Source organism: Pleurodeles waltl, chromosome 3_2 (genome assembly GCF_031143425.1).
Source record: "Pleurodeles waltl isolate 20211129_DDA chromosome 3_2, aPleWal1.hap1.20221129, whole genome shotgun sequence".
In the NCBI taxonomy this organism is placed as follows: domain Eukaryota; kingdom Metazoa; phylum Chordata; class Amphibia; order Caudata; family Salamandridae; genus Pleurodeles; species Pleurodeles waltl.
In genome coordinates, this window is record NC_090441.1 from 13,110,610 (window position 1) to 13,130,677 (window position 20,068).

General features: G+C 43.9%; 1 protein-coding gene across 2 annotated transcripts in view; it reads left to right on the plus strand.

Annotated features, from left to right (window-relative positions):
* The window catches only part of DUSP14 (dual specificity phosphatase 14), a 151,827-nt gene extending 135,423 nt beyond the window's left edge, over nucleotides 1–16,404 (plus strand). For both annotated transcript variants that reach the window (XM_069226577.1, XM_069226578.1), the window contains exon 3: nucleotides 6,731–16,404. In XM_069226577.1, the coding sequence (XP_069082678.1) occupies nucleotides 6,830–7,426 (597 nt within the window). In that variant the 5' untranslated portion in view covers nucleotides 6,731–6,829 and the 3' untranslated portion in view covers nucleotides 7,427–16,404. The remainder of the gene's footprint in view (nucleotides 1–6,730) is intronic.
* The last annotated feature ends 3,664 nt before the right edge of the window (nucleotides 16,405–20,068 follow it).

Sequence of the window (20,068 nt, forward strand, 5' to 3'; positions counted from 1 at the left end):
ACTATCCCTTGGAGTTATTTCTGATAGTTCTGGTTGCAGGCATAGAAGCAGGGGGGGCCTCTGAGGGTTTAAGGAAGGTTCCGGGCCACAAAGCAGTCCTTCCAGGTCCAGCAGCAGTCTGGCAGAGTGCACAGCAGGTCAGAGCAGCAGGCAGCCCTCCAAGAGTCCTTCCGCAGGTTCAATAGTGAACTGAAGTGCGGGTCTGAGAGTCCTATTTTAGTACCTTGGTGCCCTGCACCTAGAAGGTGGCAGATGTTTCTAGAAAGGTTCTTGACGTTTCCTGACTCCCAGCTGACTGCAGTGACAATACTGATTTGTTAGGCCTATTGTGAGGAAACGGGCATAGACTATTCAGGTGCAAGTAGTGCTGTGCACAGCTTTCCACCTCCTTAAGCTAGTTAATGGCCCATTGAGGCACACCTAATCCCTCTGTTGTGTGACTGTCTGGGAGGAATTCACAACGTCTGTCAGATGCATCCAGTCATGTGACCCAAGGCAGGCTGCAGGCACAAAGGGGCCAAGGGCAGGAAAATAGCAACTTTGTAAAAGTGGCGTTTTAAAAAATTTAATGAAAAATCTGACTCTCATTAAAGAGAGGTTGTCATTAGAATGTCATAGGTACCAAACATGATATATCTACCTCCCCTCAACTAGGAATTACAGCTTATTAAAGGTAATAAGGAATCCCCAATGTTATCCCATGGCAACGGTAGGCCTTGCAGTAGTGAAAAACTAAATTGGGAGTTTTTCACTACCAGGACATATAAAACTTAAAAGTAGATGTTCAACATTGCCTAATCTGAGACAGTGGTTTCAGGTGCTCAGCACCACCACTTACTTGCCAACACCGGTACTTATGCCATTCTGCCACAGTTGCTTATTAATGAAATAAACTTTTAAAAGGAGCAATACCTGCTGCCGAAGCCATTCTCATAGTTTGGGGGCTTGGAATAGTCTGAATCAGTCCCTCCTATATGAGCGTGATGGTTAGTAGCTCTGTTGGTACTGACATTAATGGGTAGTGCAAACTGCATTTATCACCTGACGAGGGCCCTGGCAAATCTTTTTTGACAAATTAAGCATTGATGTCCAACCTTTTATTTATACAGCACCTTCCCCTCTGGGCTACCTAGGGCCTACCTTAGTGGTGATGTATATGTTATAAAAGCAGAGTTCAAGGCTTGGGAAGAGGGTTTAAATGGCAAGTCAACATGGCAGTGTGACACTGCATTCAGGCTGCAGTAGCAGACCTGGGACATGTTTTAGAAGTATACTTAGGTGGGTATCACAATACGTGATGCAGGCCCATTGGTAGCAGTTATTTACAGGCCCTTGTATATGGTATACCACTCTACAAGGGACTTACAAGTAAATTAAATATGCTAGTTGGGGAGACAGCACAATCACTTTAGCAGTGGTAAAGTGCACAGAGGCCTAATGCCAACAAAAAGTAGTTCAGCAAAAAGTGGAGGGTAAAGGGCAAAATGTTTGGAGATGATCCTGCAGAGAGTCCCATTTCCAACAGCCACCCTCTGACAAAGAGCATGATACTTGGTGGTATCATCTAGTGGTGATGACTTAGTGGGGTATGGTTCTAGATATGGGTCGTCCGCAGACTTTACATGAGGTCATCTTAATCTCCTTCTCCAACAGGGTAGTTCTAAGGGTCTCATCACCATAAGGACTACCTGGGTGAGAATATGAGGGCAACTGACCTGTCAGGAGACTTTGGTTGTTGTGGAGGGATAGGTCACTATGGGCATGCTGGTGTTGGTGATTGCCTAGGTGTGTGCAGATTGGATGGAGGGCTTGTAGTCTTGTCCTTGTGCTTCTTTTGCACCATGTGTCGCAGTACCCCGGTGGCAAGCTCTGCCTCACTTTTTTATCAATAGGACAGCGTAGTTGACTGCTTTCCTGGGGGCGACGTAGCAGTAATCTGACAGCCCTTGGCGCATGAAGACATTCTTTTGCCTGGCATTGAGTGCTTCCCTCAGTCTTTCCAGGACGGGAGCCTCAGATCCACTGATCTTTTCAGTTTTAAGTGGGGGAGGGGTCAGTGCCCTTCAGACAAGAGGACATCAATGAGTGTTGAGGATTAAATCCCTTCGCTGGGAGCTTGCTTGGCTCAGTGCCAACTGTAGCTCGAGGACGGTGGTTGCACAGAAGCTGGGGTTTTCTTTCTGCCCCTCCTTGGGGCTCAACAACTGACTCCTCAGGTGTCCCCCTGGCTTTGTTGCGCTGGAGCAATACTCACACCCCTCTGTTTCTTCTTGGTTTGGGGCCCTGCTGGTAATGCTGAAGGTGCCTCGTCTTGATCTTCTTTCTTGGAAGCGCTCTAGGACGTCATCTCGGGCTGGGTGTTGGTTGGACTGCTGGGATACTGGAAGGATGAGGATGTTCCTCCTCGAAATCAAGAGCATCCTGTACCTCGAAAATGTCAGGGGTCTCAGAGGATGAGTGCTGCTGTCACCTTTCTAAGTGTGCCCAGTGCTGTGCTCTTCAGTGCATCATTATCTTGTTGTGGTTGGGTTGCAGAGTTTGCAAAGGCTATGCTGGCCCACTCAAGGGTACTTTGTGTTGCACTGTGGACAAAATTGGAAGGGTGTGCAATCCATCGACCCCTGCCTGTTGCATTCTCCAAGAAGAGCTCCGCAGAGATCGAAGAAGGCGACTGGAGCATCGAGGTGAAGTGGTTGTTTGTGAAAGAATAGTGGTGTTTCCATTAAGAAAACTGTTTAGCAGATGCAGACAGCGCAGTGTTTGTTACCAGAGTTGCTGATATCAAAGAGTGGAGCTGTGAGGCCCAACAAAGCTGCAATGATTGTTACCAGAGTTGCTGATCCCAAAGAGTGAAGCTGTGAGGCCTAAAAAAGCTGCAATTATTGTATCGGTCTCTGAGCCATTGCTGAATACATTCAAACCTGATGATGGAGAAAAACAATCTTAGGTGGAATGGTGCCCATGCTCATTATGTAATAAGGGAGTAGTCACAGCACATCTTGTGGCGCTGAAGGTTCTTCAAAGAAAAACAAGTTGTAATGTCCCAACCCAACTCTAGATGACAGGAGTATGCAGTGGATCTGTATCTACAGGCACACATGCTATAAACATGATTTTTATTGTTACCAACTCATCAGTTCATAAGATACATTCTAATTCTAGAAACATGACTATGAAGGCAAACTATGCAGTTTTTAAATGTGCCCAAGATTCTGAACTTAGGAATAGTGGTTATTTGTTTGACTCTGAATTTGGGGTTATCCATAAAATCATGGGATTCGGCTAGCGCTTTGCAAAATGTGTAGTTTCTTAACACACTGGCTCACAGTGGAAGCTAAAAATGAATGAAAATGTAATAGATAACACATGTTCACCCTTTTTATTTCCCCACAGTTTTCTCAATTATAAACAGCAACTATCCTGCAAGCGGGACTATGACCTGCAACAGGAAAGATTTTAAATTGGCACTTGAAGATTTTCCCTTGGAATTGTAATCTTCCTGGGGATGTGGATAGCCGTGGTATTAGAGCCCACTGTTTCTTACCCAGAATGCCCTGCAAACATCGGGCTTTACAGAAATCACAGATTTTCCACACTTGTCTGAGAAAGAAAGTTTTGGAATCTGCTGGCATTTCCACACTCCTGATAATAACGGTACCCCTATTTATGTGGGCAGGCCAATCACCAATGATGCAAAAAGCCTCAAATTGCAATGTGGATACAGCAGTGTTTTTCTTTGGAATTTTAATCATTCCGGGGTTTGGATAACTGTGGTGTTTGGGCCCAGGGTTGTCCAACTTTCTGAGAAACATACCCACCCCAGCCATTTGTGAAAACTAAACACCCAAGAGGGGTCCAGTTTGATGTGGCTTATGTGGGTATCTACACTGTCTCTTAACCTGAAATCTACTGCTCACCTTTTCCACAATTCCCCTGATAAAAACAGTAACTCACCTGTATGGATTGACGTATACTGGACATACATGGCTGAGAAGAGTGACTATATTAAGTCAATGTGATTGTCAAATGGTCGCCAGTTTGCTGCATTCATGTCTCAGGTAATGGGTCCACACACACATGCGGTAAAGTTTTTATTGTGGAAGCATGGAAATGCACAGTGTCAATACGTTTGCCATTCTCAGTATGTTCAGGGGTTTTTTGCTCACAAAAAAGTGTGGATTATGATTTTCTTCACCCATACATTTAACAGTAGATTATACATAAGAAAACATGCATGGACCTATCCAAGGACTCCTTTATTGTGTCTACTCTCAAGAAATGTCTGAGTAGTGCACGTGTCCCTTTATGTTGATTGATCTGGGCCCAAATACTCCAGCCATACCCTACATGAAGTCATCATTGACTGCATGTGAGTGTAGTGGCAGACCTTTCTTTCGCAAACAAAAAGCATATCCATACATGGCACGTACAATTTTAAACTGGATAATAGTGAGAAAGACGAATGGTGTGTCCTTCCTCGCACTAGCCACCACACACCACATACGGAAGACCTCGCCTGGTGGGAGATCCTTCGCCTACCTCACAGCAGAGAGCTGGAACACCCTGCCCCTGCATCTCAGGCAGTCACCATTGCTACCCCAATTCAGGAAGGACCTTAAAACCTGGTCCTTCGACTGAAGCTGAGGACAAACCCCCTTAGGGCCTTAAGACCCTTATGGGTGAGTAGTTGCGCTTTACAAACTCTGAATGACTGACTGGTTAACACGGGCTTAGAGCAGAGATTCCACCAGTGGTGTACTCATGATATTTCCTCACTACATTATTGCATGTTTTATTTTCTTGATTATGTGAAAGAAGCCCCGAAGGGAGACCCTCACACCCCCAGTAGTGTGGAATGCTTCATCATCGTATCCTCTAATCTAGCGCTGGGAAAACTCCTTTTGTAGTGTTACCTTGCATTTCTGTAGTGCAGTGGTTCTCACCCTGTAGTCCATGAATCCCTTGGGGTCTGCGAGATCTGCAAAGGGTGTCTGCGACTGTTTACACAATTAAATATCATTAGAAGAGTAATAAAGTGTGTGTGTATATATATATATATATATATATATATATACACACACAAAAAAGCAAAATATAAAATTCTAATTTTTAAAACAGTATATGAATTTTCAAGTGTTTGAAATTGGATGCTAAATGTTAATAAGTAGGTGTCCTTTGTTGATTTGTGGGTGCAGCTCAAGTACAGCAAACAGAATGTAGTATTGTTGGCCACAGTTGAAGCACTGGTAGTCGTTGACAAAAAATGGAACATGCATTGAGAGCAAAAAAAAAAGACACAGGAACTGATTTAGAGTTTAGCAGAGATGGTACTCTGGCTTAACTGTAATGGAGTTCCCTCTCTGCCAAACTCTTTATCTTCCCGCCTCATTTACTGGTAAGCAAACCTTGAGTATGTCAGTGGCAGAACCTACTCCTGATTCCTCACCGACATACACCTCCGAAAGCCTGACAGAGTATGGGCTATTAGGGATTTACATAAAACACAGTATGTCCAATTTAGAGTGGACGGTGTTCTATATATTTTTTTTTTTTTTTGCTGTTCGTCACTGCCTGGTAAAAATCAGCCAAATCGTGCGCTGTAATGTTTTGGCGACTCTGTATGCCAGGAGGGCTGACGGGAAAACTTGTGCTGTGTTGATCGAGCCAGGTCACCAGTAGCAACGAGGACTGTGACTAGTCCAAACCTGTTGGGCAAGTGAGGATGCTATTGGAGCATCCTCATCAAAGTTCAGGATCGAGGACCAGGGCGTCTGAATCATCCGCCACCCCAACGGGAGCATGAAGTCACGCTGCAGGAGGAGTGCAGGAAACCTTCAATCAGTGGTGGAGTGTGACTGCTAGGAAGAGAGGGAGCCTGCACTTCAAGAATGCAGCTGCTGAATCTGCGTGCAACTGGCTCACCTGATTGGGACTGGAGCTGCTGTGCATGCCAGTGGCCTATCGGCCCCAGGTGAACTTGCTGCTGAGAGTGCTGCAGCAGTAGGACACTTATGATTTGAATTTAAGAGTCAGAATCGACTCGAGACACAGACTGCTGGTAGGGTTTTCCCTGGATGCTACCAAGAGTGAATGGGGAATAACTACTATTGCTAACACGAGGAGGAAGTGGGACAACCTTGACCCCAAGGGGAAATTGTGTTATTTTTTGTGAATGTTGTATTTTTCCTTTGTGTGGTTAGCAGTAGAAATAAAATATTTATCTTTTTTCATAAAAGTGAGTATTTGGCTGGACATTGATTTACTTCTGCTGCACGCATTTTGCATTGCAAGCACATGTCAAATCCACCATCCCATTCCCTCCTACCCTATGCCCATGGGAGGGAGCCATTGACAACTTGACCAAGCTTACCACTGAGAGTCAAGTGCAGAAGGGGTACTTGGCTCAGTTTCTCAGAATCCATAGTAGGCTGGGGCCTAGGACATCAGGGATAAAAGGCCTTTTTTCTGGACAGACCTCAAAAGCAAATCTCAGGCCGGGTGCCTTATTAACGCCTCCATTTTTCTGTACTGCTCTCCATTCAGTAATGAGGCTTTAGGGTTGAAAAGTAATGGACATAAAACTGGGAAGTAATTATCTGCATGTTTTATAGAATAGGAATGCATGTCAGGTTGCATCACACTGCTGTAATAAAAAAGTGTTTTATCTAACATTCACCATTAAACATTGTATGTTGAAATATTAATGTATAAATGTGGTTGAATTTTTCAGGACATCTAAATCGGCAAAGCTGGGAAAATGAACATCTGACGGGAAAGTCACCTAAATGTATGCCTCCTGGTGATGAAAGTGTGAGATACAAGCAGTCCAATGAGTTCAAGGAGCCACAGTTCCCTCCAGAGGACCTTCCTGCCTCCCCGTCTGGTTTCGGATGCCTCACTTGGGGGCATTGCAGAGATCACCTCTTCTCTTTACCTTGGTAGGGGGAGCGTGGCTTCCAACCGCACTCTGCTGCTGTCCCGAGGCATCACCTGCATCATCAATGCCACCATCGAGATCCCAAACTTCAACTGGCCCCAGTTTGAATATGTAAAGGCCCCACTGGCGGACATGCCTCATGCGCCAATTTCTTTATATTTTGACAGCGTTGCTGATAAGATCCACAGCATAGCCCGCAAACATGGTGCCACTCTGGTACACTGTGCCGCGGGAGTGAGTCGATCTGCCTCACTCTGTATCGCCTACCTTATGAAATACCACAAGGTGACCCTGGTGCAGGCGTATAACTGGGTCAAGGCACGGCGGCCCGTCATCAGGCCCAACGTGGGATTCTGGAAGCAGCTGATAGACTACGAGCGCAAACTGTTTGGACAGAGTACTGTCAAAATGGTGCACACGCCGTATGGCGTCATGCCAGACATTTACGATAAAGAGAGAAGGAGCGTCTTCCCTTACTGGGGGATTTAACAAACCTGCCCCTTCCTCACGAGAGCGCGATGAAGAGAGATCCTTCAGACACGATTGGTCTGTGGGGTAATCTACACGTAAAGCATTGTATGAAATGTAAGCAGGTCAGAGAAACAAAATGGATGGAGGTGAGTTTTTAAACAACATTATGATCTGGTAGAGCCCAGGCGTGCCAGGAAAGTGGCAGAGATGTACGATCAACAATTCACACAACTACTTAGCAAGTGATAAACATTGGCAAGAATTGTAGAGCGGGGATGCAAATCTCTGGCACTGGTCAAAAACGTTTAGTAAAGTAGCTTGAATAGATGGCGGTCAGACACTGAAAATCTTCCACCAATATTATACATCTGACCCAACTGGCTGTCACCTTTGGTCATAAAATATGGAAGGTGGCTCTACGGATCGCCTGGAAGCTATGACATTCCCTGCTGGATCACTAGTTCCAATCTGAAATGGGTTTCTAGCAGTGACAGCGCCTTACTCTTTTATTCAGTAGCCCACGTGTGGAATGAGTTGGTATTCTCAGTGGTGTTGGCAGGTGTCTGTCACACAAAGCAGTGGATACGAAAGTTGACAGGCTTGAGGTCAGTGCTTAATTTGGAAATAAAAAAGTGCCGGTGCCCAAAGCCCTCCTCCTAAACACGTGTCTGCTGCAATTAAATGTGTGAACACAGCATACTGAGTCAGCGTAATACTGAAGCCATCTCGGGCCTCTTCAATCCATTTAAAGCCACTCCCTGTCCCCTCAGCTCACTCTTGCAGCTTTCTACTTTCTCCCTTTGCACTTTTTTTCGTTTTTCCCTTCATCTGTCTTTCCCATATGTGTCTTTTGCTCGCAGCAAATGCTTGAGGCCGAAGAGCAAGCCCCGGCCCTCAAAAATAAGTGCCAGTGCTCAGCACCGGAAACAACAAACACAAATTAAGCACTGCTTGAGGTAGAGGCCAAGGTTTGAGGGAGCAGTGTCAAGCCTCTCTTCTTGCCTGCCTCAGTAGTCTTGATGCAAATGGGTGGAGAGCAGGAAGAATCATAACCTGCTGTGGAGGACCTCAAACTCCAGTGCTTTCCACACAGCTCTATTTACAAGCAGTAAATGCACACTTATCATACACGTGTCCAGCAGGGAGTGAGTGTGCAGTGTACAAAAAATAGCTGTTCCTTACCAGCCTTTTTAAAAGGTTGTGAGCCTTTGGTTGTGAAGTAAGGAGTACCAAATATTAACAAAGTCGCCATAAACATTGCCACTCTATACAGGCCATGTATCGAACACCTTTGGACATAAAGGTTGCTAGTTAACTAGTCTGAACGCACACTTCAGTCAGGCAAGCAGTCTGGTTAGATTTAGGGGCTTATTTACAAGCCTTGTGCGCTGTGGGTGCGTCTGTTTTTGTGACGCACCGGCGGCACATAGTGCAGGCCCATCTACATGGCCACGCAAAGCCACTGTGTGGCTTTTCATGGCCTTGTAGATATGTTTTAAGGCAATACAGCACAAGTCGGTCACGTTACACTGTCAGGGCAACGTTCCATGGTGGTGGGTTTTCCCATGCAAGACCCATGGGTTTTGACACATTCCCAGATTTACGAGAATCTCTAAACATGGGAATGCTTCAAAATCTTATGCCTCCCCAGGGGAAACACAAGGAGGAGAAATATCTTTTGATCTCTTTGCTTTTTCCTCTTTCTGCGTGTGCTGCATTCTGCAGCACCCATAGAAAGAGGAAAATGCCTCTATGGATTGTTTTTGTGCAGGAAGGTGTCCCTTACTGCACAGAAACAGTACTGTTTGCGACGCAGGCATCCTTTCATCATGGTGCAAGGGTGCCTATGTCAACGCTCGGCAGCCCATTGTGCACCAGCGCAGAGGGAGAGAACAGAAATGTACTGTATCTTGTAGATTTTGCGTATTTCTCTCTTTCTCTGTGGTGCAGGGCAGGGCATTGCAGCGCAGCAAGGTCACTTACTGTGCTGCCCAATTTTTTCTGAACCCTCATCAAGTCCCTCAAAAGTTCCTTGTGGTATGGAGGCATATGGCTTCCTGCTAGCTGTGAGCAGCAAGACCTATCAGTAAGGCATGTCAGCCTGAGCGACTGTCAGTAGCCGTGGAGCTGCATCGTATGCCGCACTCTTGGCTCTCGTCCTCTCTTTCTGGCAGGGTGGTTTTCAGGGCACTGCCTGTGCATGTCAAATTCTATGCTCAGTCGTGCTGCTGCCTCTGTCAAGTATCACCTTATTGTACCATTCGACGTGCTCACAATTGCCTTTCCAGTAACAGGTGTACCTTCACACACAGAGAGATGCAAACAAAAGAGAAACCAGAACCCATACTCTATGGTTGTTAATGGTGACTAGGCTGACTCCTTGGCCATGCGTTATTTTTAATGCACACAATTTCTGATCTGATTTTTTTTATATCTGGTGTGTTTTCTAGATGTTATTAGATATACTAATCCATGTTTCGCTTTCCAGCACTGCTTCGGTACAGGGGCCCGTATTTATACTTTTTTAGCGCCACATTTGCGTCGTTTTTTGACGCAAAAACAGCGCAAACTTGCAAAATGCCATTGTATTTTGTAGGTTTGCGCCGTTTTGCGTCAAAAAGCGGCGCAAATGCGGCGCTAAAAAAAGTATAAATACGGGCCCGAGTGTTTTCCAAAATGAGGAACAAAAGACAGTTGACAAGATACTATATGCTGCAGAGATAGACAGGCAAACAGATTGCTAGATAACCTGAGAGGCAAGTGACTTTGAAAGGCTCTCTGGGCTACAGAAGTCAGCCACATATCAGATTATGGCTTTTCAGTAACTTCTTTATCTTCTTACAGGCCTGTGTGTCTTTACATTGTAGGATAGAAACACTTCTAAAACCATTTCAACATTGAAAGTGTAGCCTACCTGTTAACTACATCAAAGCCACAAACAACGCCACTGTTTTCCTGAATGTGACCGCTTCAACCAAAGACTGAAAATTTGGAATTAACCGTTGCCCAACGATAAACAGGGTAAATGGATAAAATGTATTCAAACTATTTAGGCCATATTTCTGCACAAGTGTACCACAAAATCACAGATGGTGCACACTCTCAATTTATACACATGTATTATAATATTTATAAACCAACCCACAAATGTTATCTTAGGTATGCTACATGCTTTAACTGCACAACATATAGTGGTATAAAACCCATGTTTAACAGGGAACTGTGGAATATAGGAAATATTTTTGCCTGTGAAATACAGATGTTCTCATGATAATGACAGCCCCAAACCACTCTGTAGACCTTTAACTTTGTCAAGGCAACTAGGATTATGCATCCTGGAGGACCAAATTATGAGACAAAAATGCAGAGTATGCAGCACATTCTCTGCTGTTATTTTCATCCACCTGAGATAAAACATTTTTGGTGAAATATGTTTTTAGCAATTTATTCAAGAAAGCTAAACCACATCAAAAAACATTCTGACCCCCATCAGGTCACATTGTTCAAGGTACTTTGACGAAAACAGGTTTTTCAAGCTGTCGCAAAAAAAAAAAAAAAAAAAAAACGTGATCCTATATTGCCATCTCGGGGGTTCTGGTGACCCAAACTATATAAATATTTAAGAGACATGGAGAAAAAGGGAGCACCCTATATTGTCATCTCCGGGTTCTGGTGACACATACACACTATACAGATATTTGAGAGAGATCGAGAAAGAGGAAGCATGTACCCCAGAGACACCAGGTACCATCTTACCTCCATTCACCAGTAAAACTGCACCTTTTTTGTCACAGTCTCACCCTCTTTAAGTTGCACTGCGTGGGTACCTACTGAAGGTTGTGTCTTTTCCTTCTTTACCATATCAGAAGTTCAATGATATAGCTATTAAATGAATAAAACATGGCTTGAAATATGCTATAGAAAAAGTACTCCCCTTGATCATGAACACAACACACAGGCTCCTCACACCTGCTTCTTGAAGCTGGTTAGGCAGGGATTTGACCATAAAGTCGAGGCATAAGCAAATGCTGTCATTCAGCAGATTTTCACAAGGATCCTTCACTATTACTTGCTTTGAGTGATTCCAAACAAAAGCTTTAAACATGGCCAGAATCTAACCACAGTATATTTTTGTGACTGTGTGGTTTTGCATTGATCATTGAGTATAAGAAGCTTTGCACTGTGCGTTCCAATTTGTTTCTTTACAGCAAAATCAAGAATATCAGCTGTTCTTTTAGTTCAGTCACACCCTCTAGGATGCAGTTCCTTTGTCCTCCCTTTTCTTCATTTGACTCCTTTTCTCCTCTCGCTACAGCTAACACTCATTTAAAGCTTCTTGTTGTCGGGTCAGATAATCCCCCTGCACCAATGATCTGTGAGCCAGTGCTTGCCTCTAATGGTACTGCTCCTGACGTGCAGATCTGCAAGTCATCCATTCGGAAGCAGACACTTGTAGTTGTGCTTCTGATAACAAATAATAAACAGCCTAATGTCGATCCCTGTGTGCATGCTAAGGAGTTCAGCTTCTCCTTGGTACAGTCTCCCTCCAAGATTAGTGAGAGTGCTTTCAGCTGAGCACCCTCACAGTTCCTATAACCAAACAGGATCCTGGATCCCTTTCCAGGTATCATACGGAATCCGTACTTGTGACTGCTCTCGACCTGCTTATGACCTTTGAGTGCAGCAGTGCTGTTTGCTTCATTCTTTTGGACCTCTGCAGCGTTGGACTCCCACTGCACCATCTGCAGCATCTAGCCTGATTTGCATCCTTGGTCCGGCAAGGCACCCAGGCTGCATTCATCACTCCTGTCCGTTCTGCTTTCGGTTTACTCCTGTGAATCCATTAGCGACTCTGACCTTCAAATGTTTCTTCTGCAATGCTGATGATCCTCAACTCCTTATTTAATTGGCTAACTTGGTGGCCAACCCTCTTTTTGAAGAGTGTCTCATGTTGACTCTTATTTGGATGAGCCTTAACACTCTCTCTATGAATAAGGACAAAAAAAGAGTTTCTTATATTGAGGGGCCCCGCCACTTTCTAGTTTGATGCCTAGTGGCCATCCAGGAGGCCCCTTAAACTTCCACAGTGGTCACAACAGACATTTTCTCCATGTCTACAACTCTAATTAAACATTAGACTGCTTTTTGATTTTCACAGTTAAAGCTATGTTATATTTTCTTGCTTGCTTATGTGTGAACTAATCCACTCCTCCTGGGATGGTGTCAGCCAGAAATGGTGGAAAGGTGTCCTCAAACGGTTGTATTGAAAGCAACGTTGAGTTCTACTAACTAAAGACAGAACTCCAATCAATGTTTCCAGCAACCTTCACAGTGTAATGTTTTAAAGGGACCGATTCAGCCACGGATACCACCCCCCCCCCTCCCCTCCCATACACAGTTACATTTCTGGAAGTTGGGCAGATTCCTTCAGAGGAAGGTAACAAAACAGGGACTGGCTTAGTCAAGATTGTGCTGATCCCTGTATAAATAGCATTTTATATCACACAGTGGAGTTTGGTACTGTTGAAAAATAAAAGAAAAAATATTATGAAACCTATCTTCAGTCTGTTTCAATGCTCGCCTTCCAAATTCAGGACAGACAACAGGGATAAAATTAAACTTGCAATGTCAGTAGTGTGTTATGTTGAGTTCCATATGTAATCATGGTCAGGTAAATAATGCTGGATATTGCTAGCTATTGGCTCCACTGACCTGCGTACCCAAGGCATACACAGGTGCACAGTGGGCAGATAAGGAACAGTAACTACCTCCACCCCACGGATGTGCCAGATGTGTCACTCCTCTGCTCGTTCCCAGGGCTTTGCATGAACGGTATGCTCTGACTCTGGAGCAGTCATTTACCACGGTCTACCGACTGCATTCTGTTAGTTGCTCAGCTTCCAACAATCCAGTGAACATACTAATGCAGAACAGCATGAGCTCATAAAAAGAGGACGACACTTTCTTTTATTTGAAGTGTTTTATTTCGTGCCGCACGGCCTCTTGCAGAGCACTTTGTTGCGTAGTTGCATGCAAGCTTCAAAAATCATGCATAGTATTAAATGCTTTTAGTGTGCATAAAGTACAACTTCTTTATAGGCTTCTCCGATTCTCTAGCAAATACGGACATTACAGGATAGAGCTGTGGCTCTAGTAGATTTTAGGTTTGGGCTCAAAGAAATTCCACCATGGCTTTGTCATTTCAGTTCCTCTTAGCTTACGGTTTTATGTGTGTGACTGATCTGAGATTCCTCACTGTGTGGCTGGGTCCTGGATGTAGCTTGAGCCCTTCTGCTTATAGAATGTTACTGCATGGTGCACAAGGCATTTAATTTAATACTGATGACCACCCCCCCTCTTCCCATTTGACAGCCAGCCTAGTTCTGCACATGCCATCGCCTGTTAGCGAGCTTTTTGGGAAGGCTTTTGTGAGCCAGATTGTGATAAGACTTTGTGCTCTTCTCAGTGTGTTATTTGTATCAGTGGTTGGACAAAGAGAGACGGGACAGTCGAAATTGGCCACTTAACTGAATGCTTTTAATTTGGGGGAGGATGGAGCATACAGGTTTGAGTCAAAATTGAGCCAAGGTGTGTGTAACTTACTGTGCTGGAACCACAGCTGAGCTCAAGGAGCAGGCCCACTGAAATTGGATTGTTCCATACTTTTCAAATTCCCTGTTCAATTCCACAGTGATATATGAATCACTAAATGTAAAATATCACGATTTGTGTATACATACATGGTTTAGCCACTGCCACTTTCTTAAAGTTGTGGTTTCATAATCTCTGACTGCGATGTATTTTGGGTGTCATCAGTATGCATTTAAAACTGGTGGTGGCGTTCAGAAACCTGGTGTTATGTATGGATATTGTTTATACTGTATGAACTAAACTACAAAGCAGTAGAGGGCTGTACTAGAAATAGTGAGACGCAACAGGAGAGGTGCACGTGAAAGCACAGATTAAAATAGTGCATTAGGGATCATAGAATGGAAGGTTGGAGGGATTACCTCAAGACGGTGGACCAGGTAATGGGTGGGTCCACTGCAGTGTGGTGTTAGACAAGATGTGTCTTCATCTTTTTCAGGTGTAGGGAAGGGATAAAGTCTGTCGAATCTACCCTGGGGTGGATCAGCTGTTCCTAACTGTGGCAATGCTGCTGTGAAAATTACAAGATCGCAGGAGATGGATGGTGGAGTGCCTTAGTTAACCACCTTGTAGGCAGCAAAAGTAGTGCAGGGACAGAGAGAGACGTGGACCTCTTTTAACATAGGTGCAACATGTATATTCCAAGACCCTCGATCAGGTGAGCTACAATATAGAGGACACTCTTTAAGGGGAGAGGTGTGTCTAGGACAGTGATAGCTGGATTTTGCCTTAGCCAGCTTTAGAGGGAAATCATTTTAAATTATTTTTTACGTCCGATTTTGTTTGAGCTAGAAATATGCCTGACATCCATGCATAAATCATACTGAGGAAGTCCTTCAGAGGATCTAGACCATGCCATTGTCAGACCTTAGACTAGTATTCAGCCATACCTAGCTCTACTCAGTGTTGGCATCCACGCCTGCCAACTGGAGCCCAAGGAGTTCCATCAATGGTTGTTAAAGAGCAGGGAGAATAGTGCTAACCCAACACTTGGATGGGCCCTTTAGTCTGCAGATTTGGTAGGCTACATTCTTTTTGACAACTTCAATAAATGATTTGATCCAGTGCCTTATTATTTTTTATAAAGAGGGTATGGCCAGCTGTGTCATATTATGCCGAAAGGTTGAGAAATTTCAGGACCGTATTCTGTTTTAGGTTGAGTGCTAGGAGCTTGCCATACCATTTGCTACTGTGGTTTCTGTTCCCGTAAGGGTATGAATCCTGACGTGTTAATGCAGGTGATCCTTTTTGTTCCATGCACTCTTGAAAGTTTGTATGTGAGAATTTTGCACACATAAAGGAGATTGGCTTTTAGTTAGCTGGATTTCCGGGTCAACGGTGGGGGTTTTTGTTTTTTCTTAATCAGACATAGTGTAACAACTGCCAACTATAGGCGGCCCAGGGCTTTTTCCATTGGTGATGAGCTTGAATTTCTGAAGCAGGTGTCTGCATGCACTATTTGATCAACAGCCTGGGAAGAGCTCTACAGGTTGATTGGTTATTTGATTACTTTCTCAATCTCCAAGGCGCTGGATTTTGAAAAACATGCTTTTAGCAGCAATGAAGGGATGGGGCGTATGGGGAATACTTCTAGAAATACCTAATTACATAAAATAATCTGGGCTCACAAACACCCATTTAAATAACAACTACAAAAATCTGCATACTTCATTTGTTCTTGTATTATGTTAAATGCTAAATTGTCAGTAAGAGCATAAAGGCAATAGTACTCTAGAAGGCACCACCAGCCACACCTTAGTCTGCATTTGTTTTGGACGCTGTTCCCTATCTCATAAAATCTTTCAAAATGAGACCTATATTCAACATCGTTACCCGCTCCGTAAACAACTAATCAAGCCAGTTCAAGACTGAAGTTGCAGGATTGTTTTACTTATCTGCTCTTGGCTTTATTGTTCATAGTTCACACATCAGATCATCTGCCAGAAACACTGGAGTTATACGTACTTGAAAACAATTTGCAAGCAGTAAGAACTTTTAAAATGTACTGGGAAGTGGTAAAGCTTAGACACAGATACTGGCGACTAGAAATATGTTCCTGCTTATCACACTGCTTGTTTTTTTGGGCTCATAAGTGTCTGTTAACTATTTTTTCATCAATTAGAAAATATGTGTGAATTTATAACTGACTTTGTAATTCTTATTTTTAACAATTTTTAAATTAAAGCTATGTCAATTGAATGATGTTCTGCTTTCACTCTATTTTAAGTACTCTGGAGGAAGGGGGTGTAATAACTAATAGTTTTAAGAAATGAAATTGATTCAACACAGACCTTATCAACACTCCATTAAAAATGTAATGCATAAATAAAAGTAGATGGTGAAACCTCCTCAATGCACTGTGTCCTTTTTTTAAACAGCGTTAATAACAGCCAGTATCAGTGTACCCGAACTCACCCCATGATTCATAAGGTTGCTGCTGGAGATAGGGGAAATACTTCAGGAAAGGAAAACACCATGAGAACCAATGTTTTACAGCAGATCCAGTAGCCTATCAAGTAGTGCATCTAAGGGTCTGTATTATCTTTCAAATCTGTAGAGTCAAATTCATGACTGTACACAACGTGTAACTATTTTGATTGCTTCAGATGAAACTCAAAAGAAGTCAGTCAATTTCAATCAGAGCTACCACGGGCCAATGGGCTCACTGGATTGGCAGCCTACTGTGGAGGTTTGTGTTGTCTTCAGATCACAGGTTTGCATCCTGCTGAAGCTGTCTCATCCTCAAAGTTTGACAAAGGGATTACAGATGAGCATTAGTACATATTCCTTAAGCGTGTGGTGTAAGCACATGGCGTACTTGCTGAGCCAGACAGTTCCCCATGGGGACCCCTGCTGCTCACAACAGCCTAAAGCTGGGCAGGTATGCGTCTGAGAATGAAGAATGACGAGATGTTCTTCCATCCCCTGGAGTTTCCTGTACCCATCAGTAATGAACAATAACTGAAGGGGGGAACAATGACTGGCTCCATTAGCAGGGCCCTTGTAATGAAGTACTACATATTCAATTATGAGTTTAAGGTTTTATCTGACTGTCAGTTTGTCACAGTATACATGATGCCATTACTGTAGATCTGTTATATTTTAAAGCCTCTTGGTTCATAGCCTTGGAATGAATGCACTAAGATTGATGCGTGGTATTACAAAGTTTTATTTCTCGAAAATATCAAATTTTCCCTGAGAAAGTGCTTTTGTTTCTGGCCAATGTGTGAGATTTCGTGGTGCACCTGCCTTTGACTTATTTCGGTCTTAATCAGCCGGGATGCAGAGGTCTTTAACAGTGGCAAGATGTCATTTAGCCATTATGGTTAGGATTGCCTCTGGGTGTAAGCTATCTTCAATGTGATAGTTGAGAACTTGGCACATAGTACTAAGGGGCATATTTATACTCTGTTTGCGCCAGATTTGCATCATTTTTTTTTACGCAAATCCGGCGCAAACTTAACTCCATATTTATGTTTTGACGCTAGACATGTCTAGCGCCAAAATATTGGAGTTAGTCAATTTTTGCCTGCGGAAAACTACCTTGCGTCAAGGAGATGCAATGTAGGCGTTCCCGGGCAAAAAAATGACTCAAAGGCCCTAGCGCCGTATTTATCCTCCTGTGCAAAATTCACACACGGGAGGAGTAGGGCCTTAAATAATGGCGCTAAGCCTGCTTAGCACCATTATTTAACGCCTGGGTCAGGGCAGGTGTTAGGGGACCTGTGGGCCCTTTTCCATGGTCAGAGACCATGGAAACAGCCCACAGGTGCCCTTCCCGGCCCCCAGTGAAACCCCCACCCACCCGCAACCACACCTGGAGGACTCATAAGGATGGGGGGGACCCATCCCAGGTAAGTCTTTTTATTTTTTTTGCCTAACTTGGGCCCCCCCCCTATATGGCACTGTGCCCAATGGTCATGCCCAGGGGACTTAAGTCCCCTGCACATGGCCATTGTGCTGAAGGGCATGACTTCTGTCTTTATTTAGACAGAAGTCATGTCCATGAGGGTTGTGTGTGGAAATAATGACGCTAATCAGGTTAGCGTAATTTTTTTTTACTCTAACCTGACTAGCGCCATTCTTTCATGCACAACCTCCAGTTTCCCCTAAGCCTCCCCCACCCAATTAGCATCAATAATTTTGATGCTAACTGGGCCTTACCGCCGGCTAGTGTTGTAGCTTAAATATGACACCCGCCTGGTGTCCAGGAATGGTGCTATCCGGCTGTATACTTTTTGACGCAAACCTGCGCTAACGCAGGTTTGCACCAAAAAGTATAAATCAGGGCCTGAGAGTTCATCAATGTCTGCATGAAAAATATGCACATTTTGAGTACAAAAACTTTTCCTCAACAAGCATAAAACAGAAGTATTAAATTATTCTAATACATTTATACATAGCTCATTGGCCGCAATTCAGTGTTCTTCGAAAAATATAGCAAAGCTTTGTGCGTACCTGGTCAACATACACAAGTAGAATTCATAGGGTTGAACTGTCACGCTTTAAAAAATCGTATCTACAATGAATTCTTTGGTACCTGTGGAGTCTGAATTAAAAAAAAAAAGCCTAGATTGGCACTCTTACAGGCGGTTTTGCTTACTTTCTTACAAGCATCGTTAAATAGAATAAACACATTTATGGAAAAAGAAACGGTAAACTGGGACCCCAGATTGTCCCTGTCGCACATTAATTTTGAATGATGAATATGCATAATTATTTTAATTAAATAAATAATTTGTCCAAAAAGCAGGATATTTGTTTCCTCCAGATCTCTTTCCGGAAGGTGTTACTGTAGCATGGGCGCTTTGATCGCCTAATATGCTTTACAGAAGCACCTTCAATGCAGATACCCAACAGTTCTGCCTCAGCCAATTCTGTGAAACACTACAATAAACTTTTTAAGTCCAGACATACAATTTTATTTTCAGTAAGCCCCACAAAAACCACCCGAGTACACCCTTTTTGAGCATGTACCTTGACACCAACAAGTACTGGGAAAGCCAATAAGTTGCACTTTTCGGACCCATTGGCTTTACCAATGGTGAGCCTCATTGCACAACATCACAGATACTAAGGCCCATATTTATACTTTGACGCAAACCAGCGCCGGCGTCAAACATTTTACCGCCGGCTAACGCCATTTCTACGTGCCATGCAGGCACCTTATTTAAGGAATGACGTTAACCGGCGCTGCGGACTGGTCAGAGTAAAAAAAAAAAAAAAGACTCAAACCAGGCAGGGCCGGCATAGGGGAAAATGGGGGTTGTGCGTAAAAAAATGGTGCAAGTCAGGTTTGAGGCAAAAATCATGCCTCAAACCAGACTTGCGCCATTCTTTGACACACAACCCCCACTGAAATGACTTCTGTCCCCTGGGCATGGTCATTGGGCACAGTGGCATGTAGGGGGGCCCAAATTAGGCCCCCCCCATGTCACTTTAAAAAAATAAAAAAAAATACTTACCTCAACTTACCTGGGTGGGCGAGGGTGGCAGGGGGTGTCCCTGGGGGTAGGGAATGGCACTTCTGGACTCCTTCCATGGTCCGAGACCATGGAAGTGAGCCCACAGGTCCCTTAACGCCTGCCATGACCCAGGTGTTAAAAAACTGCACACATCAGAATGTGCGCCGTTTTTTAAGGCCCGCCCTCTCCTGTGCATCAAAATGACGCAGGAGTATAAATGAGGCGCACAGGCCTTAAAGTAATTTTTGGGGCGGGAACGCCTACCTTGCATGTCATTAACGCAAGGCAGTTTCCTGCAGCCAAAAAATGACTCACACAGAGGAATTTTGGCGGGCTCGGGCGTCAAAGTTTAAATATGGTGCACGGTTTGCGCCGATTGTGCGTCAAACTTTTTGATGCACATTCGGCGCAAACAGAGTATAAATATGCCCCTAAGCATGGCTAAAATAGTATAAATATTTTTTTTTAAAAGCCTTTGCTGCGGCCACCCGCATCATGCACCTCTAAAATGATGTGAGCACCTGACACTTCTTTTTTAGTTATCAAT